General features: G+C 39.5%; 1 protein-coding gene across 1 annotated transcript; it reads right to left on the bottom strand.

Moving 5' to 3' along the window:
- Nucleotides 1-19,196: 19,196 nt before the first annotated feature.
- On the bottom strand, nucleotides 19,197-21,135 carry gpr88 (G protein-coupled receptor 88). The gene has a single exon (XM_002934143.5). It carries the CDS (start codon nucleotides 20,530-20,532, stop codon nucleotides 19,528-19,530), a length of 1,005 nt encoding a protein of 334 aa, XP_002934189.1. The 5' UTR covers nucleotides 20,533-21,135; the 3' UTR covers nucleotides 19,197-19,527.
- Between the last annotated feature and the right edge of the window lie 6,056 nt (nucleotides 21,136-27,191).

Raw genomic sequence — 27,191 nt, 5'->3', positions numbered from 1 at the left:
AATCCACTATTTTAAGATCCGGCTGAACCCTGAATCCTTTGTGAAAGATTCTGGCAAATACAGAAACAAGGAAAGGCTAAATACTCTTTTGTGTTTACGTGACAAAAGTCACATGATTTTAAGGATTTGGTTTGGCCAGAGTCATGGATTCAGCCAAATTTGAATCCTGCTGAAAAAGGCTGAATCTTGGCCAAATCCCGAACCGAATCCTGGATTTGGTGCGTCCCTAATAGTTCCTGAAGTATGGAATCCTTAAAAGGGCTTCTACGCCCATAATGCATAATAAAAGAAAAGGGGTTTGGATGGAGGAACCTGTTAATTTCTTTGAGTTCACCAAAGATTTCACCAGATCTCATTCGCATATGCCATAGAGCAGGGCCATGACCATCGTGTGCTAAACATGGAGGTACCAATTATATGTCCCATTAAAAATATTTACATTTGGGATTGGAACATTTTCAGTGTGCATTTTCATGTTACAGAGAGATGATATATAACTTAAACTCATGAATTCTGTGTTGATTATCAGATTAGATAACTACATTGTTATAAGATATTGCTCTCCCGCATTGCCTACATGAAATGCTTCATCTGGAGGAGCATGGCAAAGTTTACTTTTTTGTATTACTGTAAAAGAATGTGGATACTGAGTGGGAGTAACGGATCTGCCATTTGTATTAAAAGCCCCGCACTGGTTTACCTCAGAGATCTTAGCAGTCCTGTGAATATACATTTAGGCATATATTACACAACTACTAACTCGTAGTTATTTCAGTCCTTACTGCACTACCCATTTATTCTTCCTTTGTAACAGGGGTACAATATAGATATGTTACTACATGATCAGCCACAGGCACTATCCATCCAGTGGCCAGAGGGGAAGCTCAGTGGTGCAAAAAATAGCTTATGCGTACATTGTAAATTGCGATAAATCTTTAAACCACAGAAAAAAAGTTCAGTGTGACATGTCATATAATAACTAATGCAGGGGTTTGCAGCTACTGTTGGATAGAAAGGTATAGACGGGAGCAATGATATTGAGTCGCTGGGAATGGGGGATGCATTTCTCTATATCAAAGGTACCCAGATATTGCCATTGTGGAGCCTACAGATGGGCTATTTGAATGCTGTTATAGTACTAGGGAAACCAAGAAATATAGCACATACCTTATTAAGTGTTCATATGGACTCTAATTACATTTAAGAAATTAAGGGTTAAATGCCTTTACTCTGCATTCAAATGGAAACAATTTTACTTTCTGATTCTTGAATAGTTTGACACTTAGATACGTTAATGCTCATTCCTAACAATGAGTCCCAGTATACTGAGCAAAAGTTGAAGAAAGTGAAAAAAAACAACAAACAACCCTTGTTTCACACAGAAAGCACCAATAATACTTCATGATGTTTTGCTGCCTTAATAACAATTTTTACATGTATTTCCTGTTATGTTTGTGTAATGCTGTGGTCATTCCTGCTGTTGAGAATGTTAGTTGACTGTCAAAGCTGACGCTCACCTATACCCTCCTGGGACCCAGGATTTCTGTGACAGCTGCTGCAGAGCATCAGGGGACATGGGCTCCCACCAGAAATGATATGGCACCAAGGCATGCCCGTCCTCCAGTTACTCTTGGCTCCAGTTTAGATCAGCTTAAATTAAAGACATTTTACATGCTCAACTATCTTATAGACTAAAGATAGGCTTGAAGGAGAAGGAAAGTCATTTTTGCATTTTACTGCCAATAGATTCACCACATTTGTACCACCTAGAACAATATATTTATTCTGCAGAAAGCATTGTCATACCTGAGTAAAGAGCCCTAGAAGCTTTATCCAATTGCTTAAGACAACAGCTGCCATTTTAAATAGCTTCCTGTTTGCAGTCTAGCCATTATAGCTCAGATCACACATTCCTAAGGGAGGGGGAAGGGAGTTCTTAACATTCTTATGGGAGGGGGGAGCAGGAGAGGGGAGAGAGGAGAGAACTGCTCAGACTCTGGCTGCAGGAATTAAGGATGTTTCTGAGAGAGGAAGTCAGACACTGGAACATCATGTTTACAAAAAAGGGGACCAGAAATCCTGTCGCGTTTCTGTGAGTGCTTATGGCTGTATTTACATAGACCTTTCTGATAAAGCTTACTTAGTTTTTACCTTTCCTTCTCATTTAAGAACCCACTGCATGTCCCAAAAATGTAACATTTTTGCCTATGGTACATGAGCATTTCAACCATGTTTGCCTCCTGGCAGAGAACATTGGTGGTCAAAATATTTCTCTGTTTCTATCACCACCACTATTGTTATTGATTAAGAATTGCCATGTGTGCTGACAGGCAGACCTCTTCTCAGATATTCTCAAGAGATAACCACTACTTGGTTATCCATTCTGATTGCACAGTACCTTCTATCTCTATTTGGAAGCAAGACCATGTTGTTAGTTGGCTGTTAGGATGCCACATTTGTTAGGCATGGAACATGTATGCAGGTGAGCCCAAAGGCGTAACTACAGAGCAACCAGACCATGTGGTTGCAGGGGGGACCAGGAGTGTAGGGGGGCAATAAGGCCCTAATTATAGAGCAATTTCAATATATCTTGATAGAATAGGTCAACTATAGGGGTCCCAAATTGAATTTGCTGTGGGGCCCAATAACATCTAATTATGACACTGGGTAAGCCCCTGGAACACTATCAATGAAGGCTAATACATACTGGTAAAGTAATGTGTAACTAATCACCATGTATGTAAATGTTTAAGCGCTTAACACTAAAGATACATGTAAAGATCCACTTAGATGAGGTTGGGACATGAGCAGATCTTTGCCTAACTAGGCCATCAAGGAGCTGGGCCAAATCTGGCTGATCTGATAATTTGGCCCTAGGGTCAATGAACAGATCATAATGCAGGTCTATGTCCCAATCCCACTGGGAAAAACGTAATTAATGCCATTAGATATTATAACCTGCAGGATAGATATCTAACCAATTTTCAGCCAAATATCTGTCAGGCAGGTGAAGGGCCTTTATATGGCAGATATGTTGCTGACTCTGGATGAGCCAGCTTTAGTCATAGGCTTATATCACACCAGCATTTTAAAGTTCTCCATTTGCTGTTGATATCTAATCAGCAGTTACCGATTTCAGTACAATATTTGTGCTGAGAATAGCAAAATCCCCTGAAATTCTTACCCCATCTGTAGACTTATAACAAAAGCTCTTAGCTATTAAGTCTTTCATGTCCTCCTACTTCTTAAAACATAACTTGATAACACTGAATTCCTTTCCCCAGCCTCTGATTACATTTCCTTCTGACATTTGTTTCTGTCAATGATTGTGCCATCACTGCAGTGCCCCCATCCATTTCCTTGGCACCAATTTTGGCTATGAAGCATCTTTTGCCCTCACATATTTACACTCATTTCTCATTCCTTTGTGCATTGTATCTTTAATATACTGTTGCCAAATACAGTAAATTCGTAAGTATAATTAATTTGTGTGTGTGTGTATATATGTATATATATATATATATTGTTTACACCCTTTCGTATGACTTACGTCATATGACTTATGAATCTTCCTGCCCTAAACTCTCTCCACTATCCAATTCATACCAAATGTGGCAGCCTGTATCAGTCAGGAAAGAGGGAATCCTTGGTAAAGCCATGAGACTGGGGCCTCTATCTGAGAAATGAAATAAAGCAATGATCCCCAACTAGTGGCTCGGGGTAACATGTTGCTCCCCAACCCCTTGGATGTTGCTCTCAGTGCCCCCAAACCAGGTAGTTATTTTTGAATTCCTGATTTGGGGGCAAGTTTTGGTTGAATAAAAACAAGATTTACTACCATATAAAGCCCCCTGTAAGCTGATAGTGTGCATAGAGACTGCCTAATAGCCAATCACAGCCCTTATTTAGCACCTCCATGAATTTCTATGATGCTTGTGTTGCTCTCCAAGTCTTTTTACATTTGACTGTGACTCGCTAGTGAAAAAGGTTGGGGATCACTGAAATAAAGAAATCAGGGATGTTCAACCTGCACTTCTAAGCTGTTTGAACAACAAAACTGAATTAAATGGAGATTTACAGTGTCACTGATTCCTACCCAAATCTGTTATCCCAAAACTGACTCATAGTTTTTAAATTTAAAATTTTAAATATATTTTTGCATTTTTATGTATTTCTGATTAGCACTTGTTAAAATTACATGTTTTAAAACTTCCAATAAGTAGTTTGCTTTTGCCTGACACTTATTATTAATGATAAACGTATTTATAAATAACATTCAGTAGTGCATAGTGCTTACAACCTAAATGGAGCTTACAACCTAAAAAAACAAAGGGTATGATTGTATTGATTTATGCTGTTAAGGACTAAAATTCTAGTGGTGATATGGGGGCTTGCCATATCCACAATGTGAATTCCAGTGTATCAGTGCCATATATGAGAAGCACAAAATTTTACACCAGTTAGTAAAATACATTAGAATTTGCAAAGTTTGCATCAGACACATAAGATGAAACTGGTATCAGAGTAAGCCCCTCTGGGTCGGGGGAGCCGGCCTGGGTCTGGAAGGCCTATGAATTCCGGGCCCACTGGGTTTTTTTCCTTTGTCCCACCAACCCAGTCTGACCCTGTTGGTAAAGTAGCCCCAGTATTACTGTGATTGAAGTACAAAGGGCCTTCATTTTTACAGGGGTCTCTTTAACAACTAAGCCCATGCATAACTGCAGAACTGTACCCAGTCTGTCATGAAATAGCACAATTTCCCATGTAGCCTTTATTTTCAGCTGTTATATTCAGTACGTTATGCAGTATGATCCCCATAGTAAACAATACATGAGATTAGAGAGGTTAGCATAGTTCTACATGCTCTGATTCCCATAAACCTGCCGATTTCTTGTACATTCGCATATAGATATTAGTGAAAACATATCTAGCATCTCTTTTTGTGTCTGGCAATGTCTCTGTATTCTGGGAATTTCCACAACAATTGAGAAAGTGCCAGCATTCCATTGGCTACTCTGGAGCACAGCCAAGCCTTAGGTTTCTGTTTAGTGTAAGTCATTATCTGCTGCAAGTAAACGGACAACATCTATATCTGGCACTATATTCTGGTCTTTTATGTTTATTTTAAATTATATCATTGATTAAAACAGTTATCTCTCTCGATGAGAATATAACAAAGCCAACCTTATACATTCAAAGAGTGTGGGACTAGAAAGGGCAAAATGCTAAGTGCAAAAATCATCACAACTGGCTGTGCTTTTACCCACAATGCGGCGTTATTCCAAGAATTTTAGCATTATTGAGCTCACCCCAAGTTACCCCAAAAATATGTAGAAACAGGAGTGATAAACTTTTGTTTTGGTGTGCAAATGGAACTCACCGCAAACATGGCATCACATAGGATGGACATGGGTTTATAATTTGACACCCCTCTACTGCGAGTAGTTTCACATGTACAGAGATTTGCACTTCTAAGTATAAGAGCAGTGCTGTACTATCATCTGGATAATAGGAAATGAAAATTACAAAGCTGGCCACAGGCAGGTTTAAAGGACATGTCAACCCCAAAAATACGTTTTGCCTAATAAAAGAAAACTCAATTCTAAGCAACATTGCAATATACATTCAAAGCAGTGTTTGCCTGTGCTTTCTATTCTCTGCCCTGGTGGCTCTGGTGTTTGAAACAATGTAACAACCGCTAGGAGATTTTACAGACCTGTTTTGCAGGAGGAGCTGTTTAAAGGAACAGTAACACCAAAAAGTGAAAGTGTTTTAAAGTAATTAGAATATAATGTATTGTTGCCCTGCATTGGTAAAATTAGTGTGTTGGCTACAGAAACCCTACTATAGTTTATATAATAAGCTGCTGTGTAACCAAGGGGGCAGCCATTCAAGCTGGAAAAAGGGAGAAAAGGCACAGGTTACAAAGCAGATAACAGATAAGCTCTGTAGAATATAATGGGGTTTTATCTGTTATCTGCTACATTACCTGTGGCTTTTCTCATTTGAATGGCTGCCCCCATGGCTACACAGCAGCTTTGTTTATATAAACCATAGTAGTCCTTCTAAGGCAAACACACCAGTTGTAGCAATGCAGGGCAACAGTACATTATACTGTAATTACTTTTATACACTTTCATATTTTGGTGTTACTGTTCCTTTAACAAGTAACAACCAAGAGTTCAGCAGATGCTTCTTTCTTATTGCAATCACATTTACAAATAACTTTTAAAGCACTAATAATTTTTAATGAATTGATATTGGAAAGTTGCTTAGAATTGTGTTTTGTTTTATTAGGCAAAACATTATTTTTGGGGTTGACATGTCCTTTAAGCTGCCATTTTGGCTCCTTCAGGCAAATTCGGCAGCTTATCTCCTTGCGTATGGGCGCTAGAGATGGCAATACCATTCTGATCTTTCCCGCTACCAGATCATTTTTTTACATACATGCATACATAGTGATAAGTGAAATTTAAACATCCCATTGGAACAAGGAATGCTCCTTAATGTGGTCTGGATGTAGCTCTGATTGTTTAGCCCGAGGGTCAGACAAGTGTATCTTTGCATGTATTGCTATGTTTAGCTGCTGCCTATTCCAACAGTAATGAAACCACCTAGTGGTGCTATTTACTTATGCCCATATGTACTCCTTTTTAACTTGTGGCAAGTGCCAATGTGCCCCTTCAGCCCCTTCTGTTTCGAAGCACATTATTAACTCTGTGTTCCAGAAATGTAGACTAGAAATGTAACTCATTATGACACTTTGATTAACTTCCCCCCGTAGCTATATTGGTCATGAGAATTTTATCAGGAAGTTTGCGCACTTGGTTTATAAAAGTGAGAAGTTGATATTTCTGTGTTTTATGGGCAGCAATTTCCTGAAATGGTCAGATGTCAGAGATTGTATTTTCAAACCATACTTCATAGAAATATACTTGAGCAATGCACAGCTACCTCTCCCACCACACAGATTTCCAGAAGGCAAGCCTTCATCATTCCATATACTCTGTGCTTTGTTGATGAAAGCCCCATTTGTTTTTTTTTACATTACATTTTATTGAAGAAATCTTTTAGTGACACAGACAATAATGAAATGATGATGTCCTCCAACGTATCAGTGGAGCCCTTGAACTGTTTATGGGGCATAGAAGAGTGCCACATGCAGCCCACAGGCCTCTAGTTTTACAGCACTGCCTTAAGATATTCATTAAGATTCACTAGTTAATAGCTTATGTAGGAACTTTTTGTGGATTGCATTGGCAGCTTATTTACCCGTGTACCCAGCCCCCCTGTGGGCATGCCTGACCAATATATGTTGAACAGGTTTTTCTTTCAGATGAGGACAACATTACACATTGACGTGGGCCTCTGTCTGCATTGGCAGCCATTATGATCCAATCACAACCAGCTTTAGGAAAGTCTGGTTCTTCTAGGACAGTGATCCCCAACCATGTTGCTCACCCACTCCTTTGACGTTACCCCAGTGCCCTCAAAGCAGGTGCACATTTTTGAATTTCTGACCAGTGAGAGATGTAAGCTTTGTCTAAAAAGCTAAATGGTGTAAAGGGCTCATATATATTTGAAAGTGCAGTTGCGGTCCCCGTAATTTCCCTGCAGTCACTTGCATGTAAAACCACTTTCATTAAAGGAACTTTTGTCAAAATAAGTTCCTAGCACTTCCATATAGTTGCGCTCAGTGCCGCTCAGGCCTTTCTGCCTTCCCTTCCCAATCACCTGCCACTATGCAATTTTCCTGTGCCAGTTGATCCTGTACAGTTTTCAACAGTATCAGACAAATTCCAGAAAGTAATATATACTTGTAGAAGGGACTAAAAGTGCTGCTAAATTTTCCTGGGAGCAGTTGCATGCTCTTCCTTTTACTGAACAAATTCCTTGTGTGGTCTGATGGTCCATATGGTTGATGGGTGGAGAAAGGGTTTGAGGGGCAGGCAGGAGTGTAAGTCCAGTGGTGGGGGCGCTGTGGGTCCATACCAGGCTGCCCTCTGCTGTACAGTAGTTATCCCACTGCATGGGATGCCCATGGGAGGTAATAAAAAAGGTTATGACCAGCTGCACAGAGAGACAATGGCTGCTTAGGTAATGCTGAACTGTAAACTCTACCAGTAGAAAATATACATTGAGCTTCTTAAATTTTGCTAGACAAACAGATAGGAAGAGAAAAGAAAATATGGTAAAGTTACCCTTTCATATATACAGCCAGATGATTTAGAGATTCTTTGAGTGTTGATCCACTCCATAGGTATTATTAATGGGAAAATAAGTGCTTTTCTGCCCAGCTACCCCTTTATTGTACGTCTCCCGCAGGCATCTGTTCTAGCATCATCTTAGCATCTTTGTATTTAAAAATTCCAGCATTTTAAGCATCACTTGATAACAGCTAATTGTTCATATTAGTCCCTCTCCTAGTGGAGCTTGTAGTCTAACTACCCTGCAATAGACACACACTAGGGTACATTTTGACAAAAGCCATGTAGCCTGACTGTATATATTTGGGTTGCGGAAAGAAAGGAACATGCTAGCCTCTTGCAAAAACAGAAAGCTGCAATAGTGTTTTACAACATAATGAGAATAATGTCTGTTTTCCCTTGCTTTAGTAATTGGAGAGTTCGGGCATTTTTTTAAACAGTAAAATAAATGACCAATATGATTAATTGGAAAGTAAAATGAATGCCTTCCCTTGGGTTTTACAGAATTGTTTTGAAGCAGACGGTGGTTCCCAGACACGTCATACAGCCAGTAATGCTGTGAGCGGCCTGTGGTTTTACTTTCCTGTTGCTACTGTAGCGCTGTAACCTTTTGCACTGCCGTGTATTGGGGGTGTGTATCCTGCCCCCACTGTGTGTGGAGTTGGACTGAGTGAGAGAAAAAACATGGAATTAAGTGCTTTTACCCCTTTATGAATCATGGGCTTCTGTTTCAGTTGTGCATTGCTGTTTCTGTGTTCTTACATTCAATGTAATGTGTATTTCTTTCAGTGACACAGACATGTTAAACAGCAGAAGAGGTGTTTCAAAAGCTTTTGGGACAATTCTGCTGGAATCCACACATTTCATGCAATTTTTCCACAGCACTTTTGCAATTTGATCTTTTTAAATTACCCCCTTTTAAAAAAAAAAACAAAAAAAAGGGGATTTGACTCTTGAATACCCACCAAACTACACACTTCATTTGTAGGGATAAGCAAACTTTTTCTCCTGGTACAGTTACACAGTGAAATTGTCAGTTTTACCAGCTGCAACAAACATTTTTTGTTAATCCATGCCCCAAAAAAGAGAGGCAAAGTTCTTATGTTTGGGGAGCAGTGCACTATTTCTTGAAGCAAAATTTGCCAGATGCGGCAGGCACTTATAGATAATCTAGTAGTCAATAATATAATAGTAATATTAATTTTTACAAATTTGATGACTTTGGAGTGCTGGAATGTAAAATGTGCTAGTCGGAGGTCATTGGACTATATAGCAATGGCCCTATTCTCAGCTTGTGCACTATTTTATTGCAGTCAAAATCTTCAGCTAGCCACCTCTGTGCCTCATGAGGGAATGCATTTCACCAAAATACATTGGAGTCAATGGGAAGGTGAAAAAACTTTGCAGTTAAGAGGGGTAATTTACCACCATGGGGGGCACAAGTACAAGAGAACAGCCCTTAGTGTTATTTAATAGCACTTACAGCCCCAGGCGATCCATGCAAAGAGCAACACCAGGAGGCGCAACCCAGTGCCTCACAATGGTGAAAGAATTCTCTCTATTCCTAATCTATATGCTTGAGTTCCTAGCCTTATGGTTCATGCATGGGGAACTAACCGTTTTGCTCTCCTCAGTGAAGCATCTGACTACTCCACTAGCTACCCTATTACTAACCTTAGAGCAAGCCCTATCTAGTCCTCTTTTGCCCAAGGTAAGTGTGGCAGGAGGCACAGGCCGTATGGGGGCCTGTGGCTACTGTCGTTACTGTCTCTAAGGCTGAAAGTAAGGATGGAGCTGGGGTTGCACCTCCTGACTCTGCCTATGTGCCTCCCCATACCCTCCTCATTTGCATTAAGCACTGCCCAACATAGGCAGCACTAGTAGTTCAAAGCACAGACTTTTTTGCACTTTGCAGACTGCATGGGGCATTGTAAATGAGCCCTAAGGTGATTTTAACTCTGCAGTTGCATATACATTGTTATATTGTATAATACTGTCAGAAGCTTCTGGATATAATTAAGTTATGCTAATAATAAAATGCAGTACGAACAATTTTTAGACAATTTTCTGTTTATACTGAGTTTGTGAGAAGGAAGTGACAGATTTGCAACAGAACAAAAGAGAGAAGAGGGAAGAAAACAGAAAGGAAATAACGGAAAAAATTTGCAAACAAAAAGGTACATTTTACTTTAGGTTGATAGGCCACGGGGATACTAGTCGCCCATCTCGGGTACCAGAGTCTTGAAGAAGTGAAATTTCTTGGGCATCAGTGGCCAGGGGCCCATGCCAGTTGCACCTTCCATTTTGTTATTGCAAAGTTTACTTTGGCTGAACAAAAATTAGCCATTAATATTGTCATTGATTAATGTTGTCTACAAAGTCCCTAACTACAAGCATAATTTATACTACATTGTTGTATTCTGGAGCCCAACTTAACCTTAGCAAAAGATTTTAACCCCCCCCCCCAACAATGTTCTATACACTCATACACCTTCTATTGCAAAATTGTCATTTTTAAAAGTCAGCTGTATGTAATCTCCATATAAATAAATTATAAGGCTGGTTTATTTTTAATATTTACGCAATACACAGGTAAAGGTAGCTCTGCAATGTCTGAATCAATATGCAATGCTTCAGATATGGCTAAAAACTGCAATATAATACAGAGCACTATAAAAATGCACATTTGAATGGTCAGACTGAGAAATGGCAAATTGTACTATACATATATGTAACTTACTGCATATTATACAACAAGCCCAGACAGCAATGGATTTCCATCATATGTTGGTTGCACTTTGTTAGAAGCAGTTCTGCCTGGAATGAAGTGTTAATTACATGTCTTTATTTCACTGACATGCCCCCGCACTGTACTCCTTACCATTACACTGAACACTTTGTTCCAGCTGTAAACTGAATTTCACAGACCAAGCTCCCATCAGCTGCAAGCAGCATTTCCACTATTCAGATATTCATTACACAATACAAAAGCTTTTTCAGATACACTCCATACACAAACCTCCCCATATAACATACAATGTAATTCCTGAATTATAGATATACAAACCTCCTGGAAGTAAAGACAATGTAGAAACCTACCCACCCAGACAATGTATAAAGCCTCTTATTACCTGGGTTTAAACCTACCTGCATTGAGTGTACAAGCCGCTGGATGTAAAACAAAAGGATAACCTATGGGTTGGGAGGGTCCTCATGGTCCCATGAATATATAGAATATGGTGTGTGTGACTCCATTTTCACAATTTTGTGTCTAGTTTGATGCTAACAGCAGGCATCTAGGGAAGCAACTATCCACGGGGCAAAAATGTGTACTGTGTGCAGGATCTTGTTGCATTTCTGCTGTGATTTTGGCATTAGAGCAAGCTGAATAAATTCCAGGTTCCAAACCAAGATCTGGATTGCAATGCTCTAGTTAATTATTATGCACTGAGAAAAAAGCTAAGAGATACTGGGGAGATTATCGTAGGCACTTTCACATGGAAGCATATTACATGTGTTTGCTCCAGTGCAGGTACTGTACTGATATTATTCTATGTGACATAAGCAGTTGTTGGGTATATAAAATATGAAGATTTAAAAATCAAGTATAAGGGGCCATAGAACCAACCTATGAAGCCCTCCCCTTAAAGAATGGTTCAGTGTAAAAATTAAACTGGGTAAAATAGATAATATTTATAATATCGTTAGTTAGGCAAAAATGTAATCTATAAAGGCTGGAGTGAGCAGATGTATGTATGTATGTATAACTTTATTTATAAAGCGCCACAAGGGTACGCAGCGCTGTACAGTCTTACAGAATACAAAATTACACACAGGGAGGACAAGTGATATAATAAATAAATACAATAAATACATATATGTATATATATATAAGTGCCCCGTAGAGCTTACAGATGTCTAACATAATGGACAGAACTCTACTTCCTGCTTTCAGCTCTTACCCAGTTTCATTTTACACTGAACTGTTTCTTTAAAGTTTTTATAAAATTAGATTCTCCTACATTCGAGGGTGTGGAGCGTATTATTTAATAATAGAAATGGTACTTGTTTGGCCCTGTGCCAGAGTGTTACTACACTTGGGCCAACAAATGGCCTTTTGTCCATACTTTTTATTTTTATTGTGGCTTTTTATTACCAATGCTTTTATTTATCAGCTAGGCAACCTAACAGAAATACTCAATATTAACACATCCCTTGAGAAACACACACAAACCCAGAGGGTGGCACTTACAGAGGCACTTCTCAAACATTCCAAGGCCTCCATAATACTCTTCATTAGGGCTTTGGTCTTATTAGCCCCCCTTGATTTGTGCTGCACATGATTTTATGAGTTAGGTTTTTAAATATTTGCTGGCAGAGATGTTAATAAATATTACTTTTTAAACATATCGAGATTGATCATTATATGGTCGCCTAGGGGTTAAGTCCACTTATTTGGATTAACCCCCAAAATGCCTGTTAATATATACCTTAATCACTAATGACACTTGTAACTGAGAATTATACATTGCATGCAATTAATAACCAAAGTTCAAACAATAATTTGACTTGTATAAAATAGCAGCCATTATCTGAGTCATGCTGGAATATCTTTGGGGCTTTTGTCTATATATCTTGCTGCAAAGTGATAACAAAGCTACATACTATGGAACAGTTTGAAATTATATTTGGTTAATGATGCTGTTAAGGAAACACACTTGGTTTCATCATGTCAGTACTGATTTTGTTTTAAGTAATGGAATTTGATTTTTATGGGGAAATCTGGTGGTGGTGGGGGGGGGGGTGGCAAGAAGATGGACGCATGTATGCTCCTCACCTCACCTGCCTTAATCAGCTACCATCAGCCCCCAAATTACCCTTGCGGGTGACAACTACAAGCTCACAGTACACAGCAGAGATTACTGATTCAAGCAAGGAGTGAAACAAGCACCTATACCACCAAAATCCAGTGTACAAAGTTGAAGCACAGAACACAGGAGCTGAAGCCTACACCATCCCCACGAACACGTTATGTGGCCGCCAGTGTGCAGACCGCCCTACCTGCCACATGCAGCTACACTGGGGAGGCGACTTACCTAGCAGTGATCAGCAAGGCCACTGAACAACAATGCCATTAATCAAGCACAGGCCGCAGTGAGTACTGAATATATAACGTGAACAGCAATATATCCTGTATTGCAGCCGTGCTTGCTTGCCCAGGCAGTGACTGTACTCTGCCAATCCTGATCACCTGTAATATTCCAAGCAAGCCAATGGGCCATAACACCTACTCCCAAGCTTCCCCACCATGTACTGCAACCAGGAACACCAGAGATATCGAGCACTGCACAGGGAGGACTGACAACTGAGGACAGTGCTGAAAGTTGGTGAAGTGGCTTTATCCATTGATTGAGGCATATATTGACACGGAGTGCCAGCAATGTCCGAATCAAAAAAGCCATAATACTCTAAATTCAACAGTGCCTACTGTAGGAGTTGAAAGCTCTGCCAGCCAACTATTCCAAAAATAGAACCAACTATTACTGCCACAAGAGTTAGCCTGTTGAGTACACAAAGCCCATGTAAACCTAAATGGTGTAAGAGATGCTCTCTAAACAACTGATAGTGTATGACCACACAACAGCTCCCAGAGCGATACACTGTTTCTCGCTCCAAACCTAACTGTTACAGCTCTAGTGAATGAAGACCCCCCCCCTTGACCTTTCCAATCTCACCCCTCCTTTTACCTTTTTTTCTACTAAGCAATGTGAACAGACTTTGTAAAGAAAACCAAACCTTATGACAGAATGATTGAGGATCCCCCCATTGGGGGTTTTAACCTTGAAAGCAAGTAAGTTGCAGGTAAAACTCAGTCCCTACACGATTACAAACACGATCAAAACCTACTATGGGCTTCACCCATAACCGACACTCAACCAAGCAAATTCACACAGCCATAGTTATAACCTCACCATACCTACCAAAAGAAGTTCAACATAATTTCTTCCCATTCTCAATGCAGCTTGGAAAACTTGAAAACAAACTAGAGCAAAAATGGGCCTTCAAACCACATATTCATTTTGGCTCCCTTTTATAGGCAACCTGGAATTCCAAAATAGCTAGGCCAAATTTTTCAACGCTGAGACCAAAATGAAGGCCGGACATTGACTGGAGTAATAGGGTGACTAAATCAGAAAAAGCTAGTAGTTTTGTAAATATGCTAAATGACAACTTTTTATTTCAAGCAGTTCAAGTACCTACTAGGAATGACTCTATTTTGGACCTGGTGATATTGATATCTAATAATAATGAACTCATCTCTAATATTTGTGTGGGTGAGCATTTGGGGAACAGTGATCATAATATGGTCTCCTTTGAGATAATGCTGCTAAGACAGCTCTATAAGGGAGTAACTAAAACGCTCAATTTTAGATGTGCAGACTTTGGTCTGAGGAGCCAGCTAATGAAGGCTTCCTTTTTAATATGCCCAGTTCTAGTAATATAGCTACTGACGCATGGGTCACTCGGGAGGAAATTCAAAAGAGACTTGAACATTTAAAGGTAAACAAAAGTCCATATTAAATGAGCTGAGCGCTGTGATTGCCAAACCTCTTCACTTAATTTTTCTGGATTCATTGAGGTCTGGCATGGTGCCGAGAGACTGGCGGATTGCTAATGTGGTGCCGTTATTTAAAAAGGGATCCCATTCTTAGCCTGAAAACTATAGGGGTAATACAGAATAGGATACTTGAATACATTGCAGTTCACAATACGGTAAGTTTGTGCCAGCATGGTTTTATGCTGGCATATGGTTTTTCGCCTTTTATGAGGAGGTGAGTAGGAACCTTGATGCTGGAATGGCAGTTGATGTCATCTACTTGGACTTTGCTAAAGCGTTTGATACAGTACCTCACAGAAGGATAATGATAATATTGGCCTAGAACATAATATTTGTAATTGGATAGAGAACTGGCTGAAGAATAAATTACAAAGAGTGTGGGTAAATGGAGCATTTTCTAATTGGACCAGTGTTGTTAGTGGAGTACCGCAGGGGTCAGTCCTTGGTCCTTTGCTTTTTAACTTGTTTATTAATGACCTGGAGGTGGGCATAGACAGTACTGTTTCTATTTTTGCTGAGGACACTAAGGGGCACATTTACTAATCCACGAATCCAAATCTGAATGGGAAAAATTTGGATTGGAAATGAAAATTTTGTGACTTTTTCGTATTATTTGTGATTTTTTCTTCGCCGTTACGACTTTTTCGTAGCCGTTACGACTTGCACAAAAAGTCACAACTTTTTCTTAGCCGTTACGATTTGCTCGTATATTGTCGCGACTTTTTCGTATTGAGCGCTCGTAAACGGCGGGCAAAACTTTCAGACTTTGCATGATTTTGGAAGCCTCCCATAGGACTCAATGGCACTCTGCAGCTCCAACCTGAACCAAGGAAAGTCACGATACTGAAGCTTGAATGAATCCAAAACTTTCATACTTGGCGTGACGGCTACGAAAAAGTCACGACAATTCGCGCAAGTCGTAACGCTACGAAAAAGTCGTAACGGCTACAGAAAAGTCGCGACAATTTATGGAAAAATCGCAAAATACCGATCATTACGAAAAAAAAACGCATTCGGAAGCTTTTCGAACGTTCGTGGATTAGTAAATGTGCCCCTAAATTTTGCAAAACTATAAGTTCCATGTAGGATGTTGCCGCTTTGCAGAGCGATTTGACAAAATTGGAAAACTGGAAAAGTGTGGACAAATGCAAAGTTATGCACTTTGGTAGAAATAATATAAACGCAAGCTACCTACTAAATGATAGTATGTTGGGGGTATCCTTAATGGAGAAGAATCTAGGGGTTTTTGTAGATAACAAGATGTCTAATTCCAGGCAATGCCATTCGTTGGCTACTAAAGCAAATAAAGTGCTGTCTTGTATAAAAAAGGGCATTGACTCAAGGGATGAAAACGTGATTTGCCTCTTTATAGGTCCCTGGTAAGGCCTCACCTTGAGTATGCAGTGCAGTTTTGGGCTCCAGTCCTTAAGAGGGATATTAATGAGCTGGAGAAAGTGCAGAGACTGCAACTAAACTGGTAAAGGGGATGGAAGATTTAAGCTATGAGGTTAGACTGTCGAGGTTGTTTTCTCTGGAAAAGAGGCGCTTGCCAGGGGACATGATTACTCTGTACAAGTACATTAGAGGGGATTATAGGAACGATCAGCACACCAGAGGCCCCCCCTTTAGATTAGAGGAACAGAACTTTCATTTGAAGCCACGTAGGTGGTTTTTCACGGTGAGGGCAGTGAGGTTGGTTAATGCCTTTAAGAGCGGCCTGGATGAGTTCTTAAACAAGCATAGTATCCAAGCCATTGTGATACTATTTTATATATAAATAAATTGTGAGTTGAACCCTAAACCTTGGCAACTGGAAGAAGCATATATGAGCATGGAGCTGCCTATTTTATTTTTTATGCATATATCTGGTGTAACCCTTTGTTTATAGGTCTTTTTTGTTACGTTTCTTACTTGTGCTATAAAGTTTACCCTGTACTCTAAAAAGCAAGGCAGTCTATAATTGAAACATAGGCAGAATTATTTTTACCTTTATTTACCCTTTGTTGATGCTGCCTTTATGCATAATGACAGTTCATAAGCCTTTGCACACACTTGGTAATACTTACAGTGATATCTAAAAGGCACTTATTGGGCTAATGTAATAAATGGTGCAAAGGTTCCCAAGCTCTAGAAACCCATATACAGATGATCAGTAAATGCTACCAGCAACTTAATGACCTGGCAGGGACAGAGTGTGAGCAGTGCGCACAGCAGCCTACCCACCACTCCCCTCACACCCACTAACATACATGTGCCTGCTTGCTGCTGATAATTTGCAGTGGGCATGCAAAATTTCAAGGAAAAAAGCTGCTATGGAGGAAGCAGACCCCTACCCATGAGCGTGAGTCTGCTTCCTCTATAGTTACGCTATTGAATGCTACCTGCTGCTTGGTTGCTAAATACCTTATGTACCTGATTTATTTTATGCCCTTCACACCCTCTTTTTAGTTGTACCTAGTACCTGGCCATTGCTAAATAGCAAACCTTTGTTTAAAGGGCTTCTCCTCCCAAAAACTGATTATTGCGCATAAAAAATTGTAACTTCCGGTATATATTAACTACAATTTTTTTTATGGTAATTGAAAGCAGTGTTTATCCTGTCTGTTAAGAAGCCAAGAGTGCAGAGAATATAAACAGGCAGACGCTGATTTCACATAATGTTTACAAATAACTTTAAAATCATTAAAGAATTGTAATGAATGTATATTGGAAAGATGCTAAAAATTACACTTTCTTTATTATATAAAACTGGGGGAGAGACATAAGGTACATTTTTTTTTCACCTAAAATTATCTGCATGCAGCATTGTTCTGTTGAAATCTTGTTTCCTGCATTCTTATATTTAATTCAATGTGTCAGGAGCGGAAAGAGTAACCAGAACCAGTGTACAAACACAGAATTTAATGTACGGTAGTACCTTACTTTACCAGATATATGTGTGTAGTTTAGTATTAGCTCTTTGAAACCTTGCTTTGCATCATGGAATTTTGACTCCATTTTTATGACCTTTCTAGGGTCATGATCCATTTTTTTCCTTTCGCCTTTGTCAAAAACCCACCCAATGTGGCCTGGCACCATAACCTTACACTTAAATATTGCTGTTTGGTGTTCAATTCACGTAAGGTTATATACACAGAAGATAATGTGCCCCATACTGTAAGCTCACCCCAAAAAAATGCACCCACTTTCTATTCATTCCTATGGGATTTTTAGAATTGTATTTATCAAATGGTGAACTCTAACTTTCACCCATTGATAAATGCTTTTAACGATCCCATAGGAATGAATAGGCAGTGGGTGAATTTTCTTGCATTGAGCTCTAATCTAACATTTTGATAAATCTGTGCCTAAATGTTTGTTTGTTGTGGGTTTTTATTTTATTTAGATTTTGTTTCTGAAATGAATAGAAATCAAAAGCAAAGCCTTGAAATCTGATTTTTCTATGACGCCCGACTGATTAATGAACCTCCTTTGTGATACAACTGCAAAGAGCTCTTTTGTTCTTTCTCTCTTTTTTCTAGTAGGCGCTTTGAAGTAGTAAAGTTGCTTACATTAGAATATATATAAATACATACGTAAATATGTATATGAATGTAATTTTCTGAAACACTTTGTCACTGTGCCTTTGGCCAAGGCAATAATGGCACTACGCCTAGCCATATAGTTATAACAGTGCCATTAAACACAATTTTTTCTAGCACTAAGAGAAAGCACTGTGAAATTGATTTCTAGCCACAACATTATTTTATGGAGCTAAAGACCTAAAGACTAAAACTAAATATGGCTAGAAATGCTGTATTTTATATACTGAACTTACTGTACCAACAGAGAGATTCCGCAGCCAATCACAGTACTGATGTAGGAATTTGCCATCTTTTGAGTGTCAGCGCCCCTGCACATGCTCAGTGTGGTCTGGGCTAGAGTCCTGCATGGGTTCGATTTTTCAACCCAGACCTGTGACATGCAACCCGTGCCCAGACCCACAACTTGCACAGACCTTCTACCCACAGCAAACTGGAAGTGACATCATCAAAAGTGGGTGGGGCAACAAGAAAAGTATAAAAACTGTTTAAAAAATGTTTAGAGGAGTAAAATTTGCTATAGATAAGACCCGCAGCCATGACCCACTTTTTTTGCGGGTAACCCATGGGTACCCAACCCTCTGCAAGTCACTAGTCTGGGCTGCTCTTGAGAAGCTAAGCTTAGGGGTCATTGGACAACAGTTATCAAAAAATGAGGTTTATCTGTCATACAAGTCTCTCTGTTTACATCTCGCTATGTGAAATACAATCAGGAAATTACTTATTCTAAGGAGCTGTTTTGGGGTTTAATAAAAAAACACTCACCATTCTGGAGACCTGTATATTTATTTTAAAAATAGATGCAAATATAACTCCAGTCACTTCTGTACAAAATGTGTCCTGGTACCAATGAATACACTGTACATTTCTGTGTGCATATACGGCTGTTTGTCGCATCATTTACAGATCACAGCAATGGTCTCGTTTTTCTAGCCTGTGGAGATGGGGATGCTGCATGTAGAAGGTTTCCATGGAAACCATCAATACAAAAGTGAAGAGCCTGAGCACAACACAGAGTCAAAAATCTGCTTCGATTTCCGAGGGAAAGGCTCCCTTGAGATACTGTCTAGTGGCTTTGAGATGCAGAGGATAAGAGAACTAACTGTTGCATGAATTTCACTTATGGTTCATTTTGAGAAATGGTCTGAACAGCTGGATCAGCAGCGATGGCTGTATTTTTCCATAGTTCACCCCCTACAATAGCTCTAAAGGATCGTCTGAACTCTTCATTCTTCCAGGTGTAAATGAAAGGATTGAGCACAAAAAGAAGGCAGAACAGAAGCCAGCTTCCTGTTATCAAAGTTCTGGGCAGGGGCTGGAAGAGGCCATACAGGACTGTCCAAGCAAAAGGCTCTGTGGTGAGTGCAAACACGCAACATACAATCAATACATACAGACCCAATCGTTTGTCCTTACGAGGGCAGGAGCAGGGTAGGTTGTGCACTACTTGGAAATTAAGGACACTTACCCTCTTCAAACTGATCTGAACTTTCCTAAAGATACGAAAATAACAGTGAAGGACAATGGCTGTCTGGCTCAACACAGTGACAGCAGAGAGAATAGCTGTGTAGGTACTGGAAACTGAAACCTCTTGCCCCAAAAACACATAGAGTCGTAGCTGTGGACATGAGAGTGAAATCTCACGGGGCCTCTGACCAAATAGCCAAGGGAGAAGAAAAGCCAGTGGTAGCACCCAAGCCATGGCGATCATCCACTCTGTATTGCGCTTTTGATAGACTGTGTGGTAAACAGTAGGCAGTTTGGTGATCATCACAAACCGATTCAGAGCAATGAGAGCATGGGAGAGAAGGGAGACAGTCATCCAAAGGAAAAATACACCCTCCATGAAGACTCTGTAAGCGTGGTTCTCAACCCGACCTGTTGAAAGCAAAATGACTTCCTGTGGCATCCAGAAAGCACAGACTAGAAGATCAGAAACACAACCATTCACAATGAAGGCATTACTAGTTGTCTTAAGTTTCTTGAAAGAGCAGACCAGATAAATGACCAGGACATTAGCCAAAGTGCCAGATACAGAAAACAAGGAGTATACTGTGGTCACCAGCACTTTTGTACCTACATGACCCTGGCAGTGGGAAGATGAAGGGGACGTGATATTGGTCATCTTGTCCAGAATGTAAGCACCATCTCCAAATAAAGAAAAGGTAAACAGTAGAGAGTTAATATGTGTGTGTGCGAGGAAGCAAGAGAGTGGAGCAGTCAGAAAGAAAGAAAGCGAATATGAGATTAAGAGGGTGGGTGGAGATGACACAGCACTGACAGGACTCCTATTCTCTCTCTCATCTCAGTTTTCGTGAATGTAACAATACATTATACTTGGAAAAATAACAGTAATTGTGTTCAGCAGGTTCTAAAAGGGAAGGAGGATACAGAAAAGCTATATGATCTTTATGTTCTTATCTGTATAAACCATGATATGGAGAGCATAAATATTCCTCAAAATGACTTTAAACATAACAAAGTCTCTGTATCTTATACTTCCCATTGTGCTCCAAAGAGGAAAAAGGCTTTTAGCTGCAGGTAATATCAGTAGTGCATGCTTTAAATTGAATTCAGCCAATTCAGGATCAGAATGGACTAGAACATAGATCTCCAGAGCACAAGGACACTGCTTTACTATAGAAACATTCTCTGTGAACCTTTCAAAATTTGCACATAACAAACCGATCTGTGTATAAAAATGATGAAATGGCCACCACCAATTATCTGTAAGCTAAAGCAGTAATTGATATCAGCAAAAAATGTTACACTTTTTGCCATGAATTTATTGCACCTTGTTTATATTTTTTGTATTATTGGAAATAGGAGGGAGGGGAGTGTGGGCTGCTGGGTTGGTGAGGGTGCAAATGCCTTAGGCTGCTGCTTTTTGCATATTCTCCAGCAGCTCATGGGATACAGACATTATTATAACTGTGTGAGTATATAAGTTTATAGCATGGACTGTGGGATAAATGGATTAGCAAGCAAGGATCTGTGTAACAGGAGCTCTCTTGGCTTAGTCTGTAACACACACACATATTCATAAAAATGTAATAATAAATCTTTTTCTGCTTCCTTGATTTACACGTTACTGAACACCTTGACATATACTAATTCCCAGGAAAAAGCTCTATAATTTGACAGTAAAGTGTTACCAGATACCCAAAAATATATTTTACGACAAAATTTCAAGATTAATAAAACAAAGGAGATGTGTTTAGCATGCACAAGAAATGTGCATTACAGTGTATTCATTTTCTATAGTAGATGAGTAGAATAAAAGCATAAACCTGTTGACTGGTCTCTTATGGGTCACACATGAGCAGCACTGTGCTGTGCACTCTCATATTAACCACTGCCGCCTCCAGCCATACAGCATGCTGAGGGGATAATTAGCCGGCACTGGTACAGCACTGATTGAAATGAATTGTTGGTGAGGATAAGGTAAATGTTCTTGTTACATTAACGTCACATCTGTACAGTACTGAATAAGCCTTGGTGTTCTTTCTGCATCACTTCCAGGAAACAATATCTACTTTTGGTTGGAGATAGGCATTTTATTGCTGTGATTTCTTGGGACAAGGAATATGTTCATTTGCTATATACAAATAAGTAGGATCATACTGCAGATAGCAGTGAAAACTAGGTTTAGTTGCAGTAAATGATTGTTAAGATGCAGTAAATGATAGATAGATTAAATACTTTATTCTAGCTTTCAAAATATAAGCAGTTTTTATAACCTTCCATTTTTTACCGATAATGCAACATTCCTTCTTAGATGAATGCACTTGATGAATGCACTTGATGAACAAAAACGGATATATATGAAATTTGATATTCATGGCCCTTCAGGCTGTTTGAGAGCTGTTATCTCAAGTGGGTTTTAAATTACTCATTGTCTTGTAATAAAATTGACTGTAAATGCCATATAATAAGGGAGATTGTCTATCATTCCTCCTGTTTTTCTATAACAATGGTATCGGGGTTAAGTATTTTGATGCCTGTGTGTTTGGTTAGGGGACACTCATTTCCACTGAATAGGCAAAATGCACCACTGCCCATATTGATGGGACAAGTTTGAGCTTTTTGTTCCCTGTCCATGGAGCTGCCAAATACTATGGTGACAACATATAAGGGGTCATTTACAATATCTCTGCACAGAAGTACAAGAGCACTAAATATCCCATAGAATAAATAGAAAGTGGGTGAGTTATTCTGGGGTAATCTCACATTTTGATAAATCAGCCCCCTGATGTCGGCACCATACTTAGAATAATTTTTTCATGAAGTACAATTTAGATATGAATGAGGTTTTAAAATAGGTAATTAGTGGAGCCTAAGCAACAGACTGACCAGGTATTTTCCCCCATTTAAATGTAAGATTATTTTTGATATTTCTTTAACAGGGGACAAAATGTGAAAAAAGTTTCCTTTTTTCCTTAGGCTACAGCATTTGCCGCAGTACTCCTGTGACATACAAAGCCACAAACCATAAACAGGTGCTTCTACTGTATGAAAATTCACCTAAAGAGAAGAAGAATGGCGCGGGTAAATGACTGAGCATTCCTATTTATATTAGTCATTGCACAGTTGGCTACTATCTCATTCTGATTGGCAAGCATGGAACTAGACCCAAACTGTGTCTAAAGCACTGGACACACAGGAGCTGGTATTTTGCCATATCTGACAGATCAGCCTGCAGACTGTTAAGGTAGATAGTGAACACTATAGCCATAAATAGACAACTAACACTAATCCCCAAATAACCAGCCAGTCCCAGACAAGCCCAATTGAGCACTCAGCAAAAGTGCAGGGTGATGAAGTTCCAGGTTGACCAATGATGCTGTATTTGTGCCTAGGCCCATTTGTTTTTCTTATTAGATTTTGATTTGACAAATAATTAGATGAAATATACATAGGGGCACATTCATCAAAGTACGACAGGTCCAAATACAAAAAATTCGTATTTTTTTTAAAGGTTACAACTTTTGAGTATTTTCTGCGACTTTTTCATAGATTTGCACAACTTTTTCGTACTTTGCAACAAAAGGCACAACAAAATTGTATTGTCGCGCTGAGTGCGAAAGTTTCGGATCCATTCAAGCTTAGGTATCATGACTTCCCTTGGGTCAGGTTGGAGCTGCAGAGTGCTATTGAGTCCTATGGGAGACTTTCCTTGGGCCAGGTTGGAGCTGCAGAGTGCCATTGAGCCCTATGGGAGACTTTCCTTGGGCCAGGTTGGAGCTGCAGAGTGCCATTGAGTCCTATGGGAGACTTTCCTTGGGCCGGGTTGGAGCTGCAGAGTGCCATTGAGCCCTATGGGAGACTTTCCTTGGGCCGGGTTGGAGCTGCAGAGTGCCATTGAGCCCTATGGGAGACTTTCCTTGGGCCGGGTTGGAGCTGCAGAGTACCATTGAGCCCTATGGGAGGCTTTCCTTGGGCCAGGTTGGAGCTGCAGAGTGCCATTGAGCCCTATGGGAGACTTTCCTTGGGCCAGGTTGGAGCTGCAGAGTGCCATTGAGCCCTATGGGAGACTTTCCTTGGGCCGGGTTGGAGCTGCAGAGTACCATTGAGCCCTATGGGAGGCTTTCCTTGGGCCAGGTTGGAGCTGCAGAGTGCCATTGAGCCCTATGGGAGACTTTCCTTGGGCCGGGTTGGAGCTGCAGGGTGCCATTGAGCCCTATGGGAGACTTTTTCAGTCATTATACAATAAGATGTGATTTATTAATATTTAAAAATACAAATTTTTGTACTTTAAAAAACACAATACAAAAAAATCGTATTTAATACGATTTTTTTGCATCGTGCTTTTTAAAGGTATGAAAATCGTACTTTGATAAATCTGCCCCATAGGCTAAAACATAAAATCATCAGATGTGAAACTGCGAAAAAGTAAGAAAGCATTACTGTGTTTGGTCAAACACACACGAAGCAACGAAACCTAAACAGGTGTTTCTCTGTATTTATCCAGTCACTTACCTGAGACGTGGCAGCAAAGCTCCAAACCTGCTCTGCATTTAGATATTATAGGTAAACCTTCATTTTCCCGAAATCAAACAATAATATCATATCATGGTTGTCCATGGGTCAGTTTGTGGTTGAGCCGTGACTTTTAGCATCCAACAGCTGGGGCGATTAAAGGGTCCATCCCTTATCTAACCACTCAGCTGTAAGACAGACATTTAATCACTGTCCCCCTTTCATGAAAGGGATTCTGTCATGGGAATTATGCACTAAAAATTTTGTCTTTCAGAGCAAACAGATTTTTTAATGTTTAATTTTCATATTTGACATGGGGTTAAACATATTCTTAGTTTCCCATGTGCCCCCAGCCATGTGGTCTGATAAACTTCAGTCACACTTTACTGCTGTGCTGCAAGTTGGAGCGATATCACTCCCCTCCCTTTCCCCCCAGCAGCTGATCAGCAGAACAATGGGAAAGTAGCATCTGACATCTGCATTGCTAAAAATGCTCCCATACCCACCCAGTGATAGATATGAAAATATTACTCATTAGTAAAAATCCAAGTCTGGCTAACCCAAGTCATGACTTCTCCAGTTCCATGGGAGTAGGAGAAACAATAAAGCAGTTCTAATGTGTAGTGCTGGCTCCTTCTGAAAGCTTGGACTCAGGCACAATGCATTGAGATGGCGCCTACACACCAGTATTACAGCTAAAAAAATACATTTATTAGTTCAAGAATAACATTTTAAATGGGAGAGTGAATTATTTGCTGTGTAAACAATGTAATTTAGTAATAAAACTATAACATAAAAATCATACCAGAATCCCTTTAACTTGCCACTACCTAGTGTGAGTAGAAAGTTTTAGCTTTGTCTCTTAGTTTTTTGGGTTTTTTTCAAGAAGGTGTTCCAAAATAAAGTACCTAATTCTATATTGCACTTGGCTCATTTTTGTGTAAAAGGGGGTCTAAACATCAATATTAATTGGTGCAACTTATTCAAAGTGGTTCTCTGAGCACTCTTACAATTTATATAAATTTTCTGTTTTAAGTGGTTTCTGAGATATTATCAATTTCAGACAGTTTTATTCTGCTAGGCAGGCTATGCTCACAGTTCTCTCTGAAGAGCACAAGTGTCAGCCGCTCTGCCTATGCACTTCCTGGATTCACTTAACCATAGGATTGCTGACTCAAATTTGGGCCAAAAGCCTGGCAGTCTACCAATGCCCAGAAAATAAAAAAAATAGAAAGTTTAATGTAAATTACATCAAAGTTTGGGGGGGTTACAGCCCCTTTAACCCTTAGCTGTACCTGATGTAGCAATTATCACGTATTTTCATTAGATTTCATTAGGTAGATTCTTTGCTAACGGCACATACAAACAGTCCCCATTTTAATGGACCTACAAATTCGGAAAAAGTCATTCAGGGGGCAGAGAAATTACAAATATTGTTGACAATTTATATTATATCAAGCATGATATAACCAGCCATAGACACCCATTATAAAAATGTTCACAGGGGTGAGAAATTCACAAAAGTGTAATTGGAGTAAGAAGAAATATTATTGCAGCTAAAAAATCTCAGATTCACAAAATAAGGCAGTTTTGTAAACTTTGGAGTTCATTTGCTGTTCTAGAATGTAACTTTTGTAAACCTGAACCTACACAGAAGCTGGTATAAAATTATTTTTCTAGAGCGAATGACTTTAAGTTCAGAAAGGCTGGAGATATACTGGCAAAACTGCTTTACTTTTTGACAGAAAAAACATTTTGACGTAGGGTGTCATAAAAAAAATGCATACAATGCCCTTAGTCTTAGGGCAAGGTTCTGTTAACTCCAGAAAAATGAAACTTCAGCTTGGTGTTACTTGTACTCCAGACTCACTGAATTGGTGTTCTGGAATGATCACTTTTAGGGGCATATTTATTATGCTGTGTAAAAAACTTTGCCACATGTTGCCAGGCTTCACCATGTAAAAACAGTGTAAAATCAGCGTAATTTTTTTACACGTTTTTTCTTCTACCAGAACTTATGGAAAATAACGGCGTAATATCCAGCGTTCAGATGGCGATCTTTTCCATTTATTTTACACAGCTTTTTACTCCGTTTTTCGGCGAATTTGTTTTACACAGCATAATAAATACACCCCTAAGTGTACAAAGCTGCCATATTCATGAAACACATTAAGGCTTTTGTGAATTTGACATTCCAGTACTGTAATATGTTTTACTCCAATTTTGGTGTGTTTCACTTTTTACGCATTTTGTTTTCTGGCTAAATTAGTTGTTTAACCATAGCAGTGTTTTTCTGTAACAAGGAGGCAAAATCGATTGCTTCGTCGATAAGAATCATGATTCATTTGAGAACTCATTGCATTTCAAATAAATATGGAGCTCTTTGCCAATTCTCTGAGCACAGTCCGCACAATGCTGAGCTCCATTTGAGCGTTCTGCTATACCAACTGTTGAATCACCATGATACATATATTACTATTAACATGTGGCATATCCTTGTTCCAAGAAAGGCTTTTGCTGCAAGCTACAATCTCACTGAACTCAGTCCCAGTCTCAGAGCCAAAGCATTTACTTTTGATCATCGAGCAAAGAAAACATAACTATGTGCCTGGGGAAAGGGGGGGTCACAAAAGGGCAGCCCAATGCAGTGCACACAGACTGCTAATTCTGCTTACCCTGATGCAAAGCAATTGGTGTTTGGCAACGAATTAAACAAGAACCCTATATCCTGAAACTGTATTAATCGAACATGGGTGTCTAGTGAGAGGTTCATTTTAAAGGGGTAAAACATAAAAAGACACATAA

The sequence above is a fragment of the Xenopus tropicalis genome, chromosome 4 (genome assembly GCF_000004195.4).
Source record: "Xenopus tropicalis strain Nigerian chromosome 4, UCB_Xtro_10.0, whole genome shotgun sequence".
NCBI classification, from domain to species: domain Eukaryota; kingdom Metazoa; phylum Chordata; class Amphibia; order Anura; family Pipidae; genus Xenopus; species Xenopus tropicalis.
The sequence above is the reverse complement of the archived record's forward strand: the minus strand, read 5'-3'. Positions and strand labels throughout refer to the sequence as shown.

What these genes read in the sequence shown, in the direction of transcription:
- gpr88 (XM_002934143.5), bottom strand. Translation starts at nt 20,532, where the DNA reads ATGACCAATATCACGTCCCCTTCATCTTCCCACTGCCAGGGTCATGTA.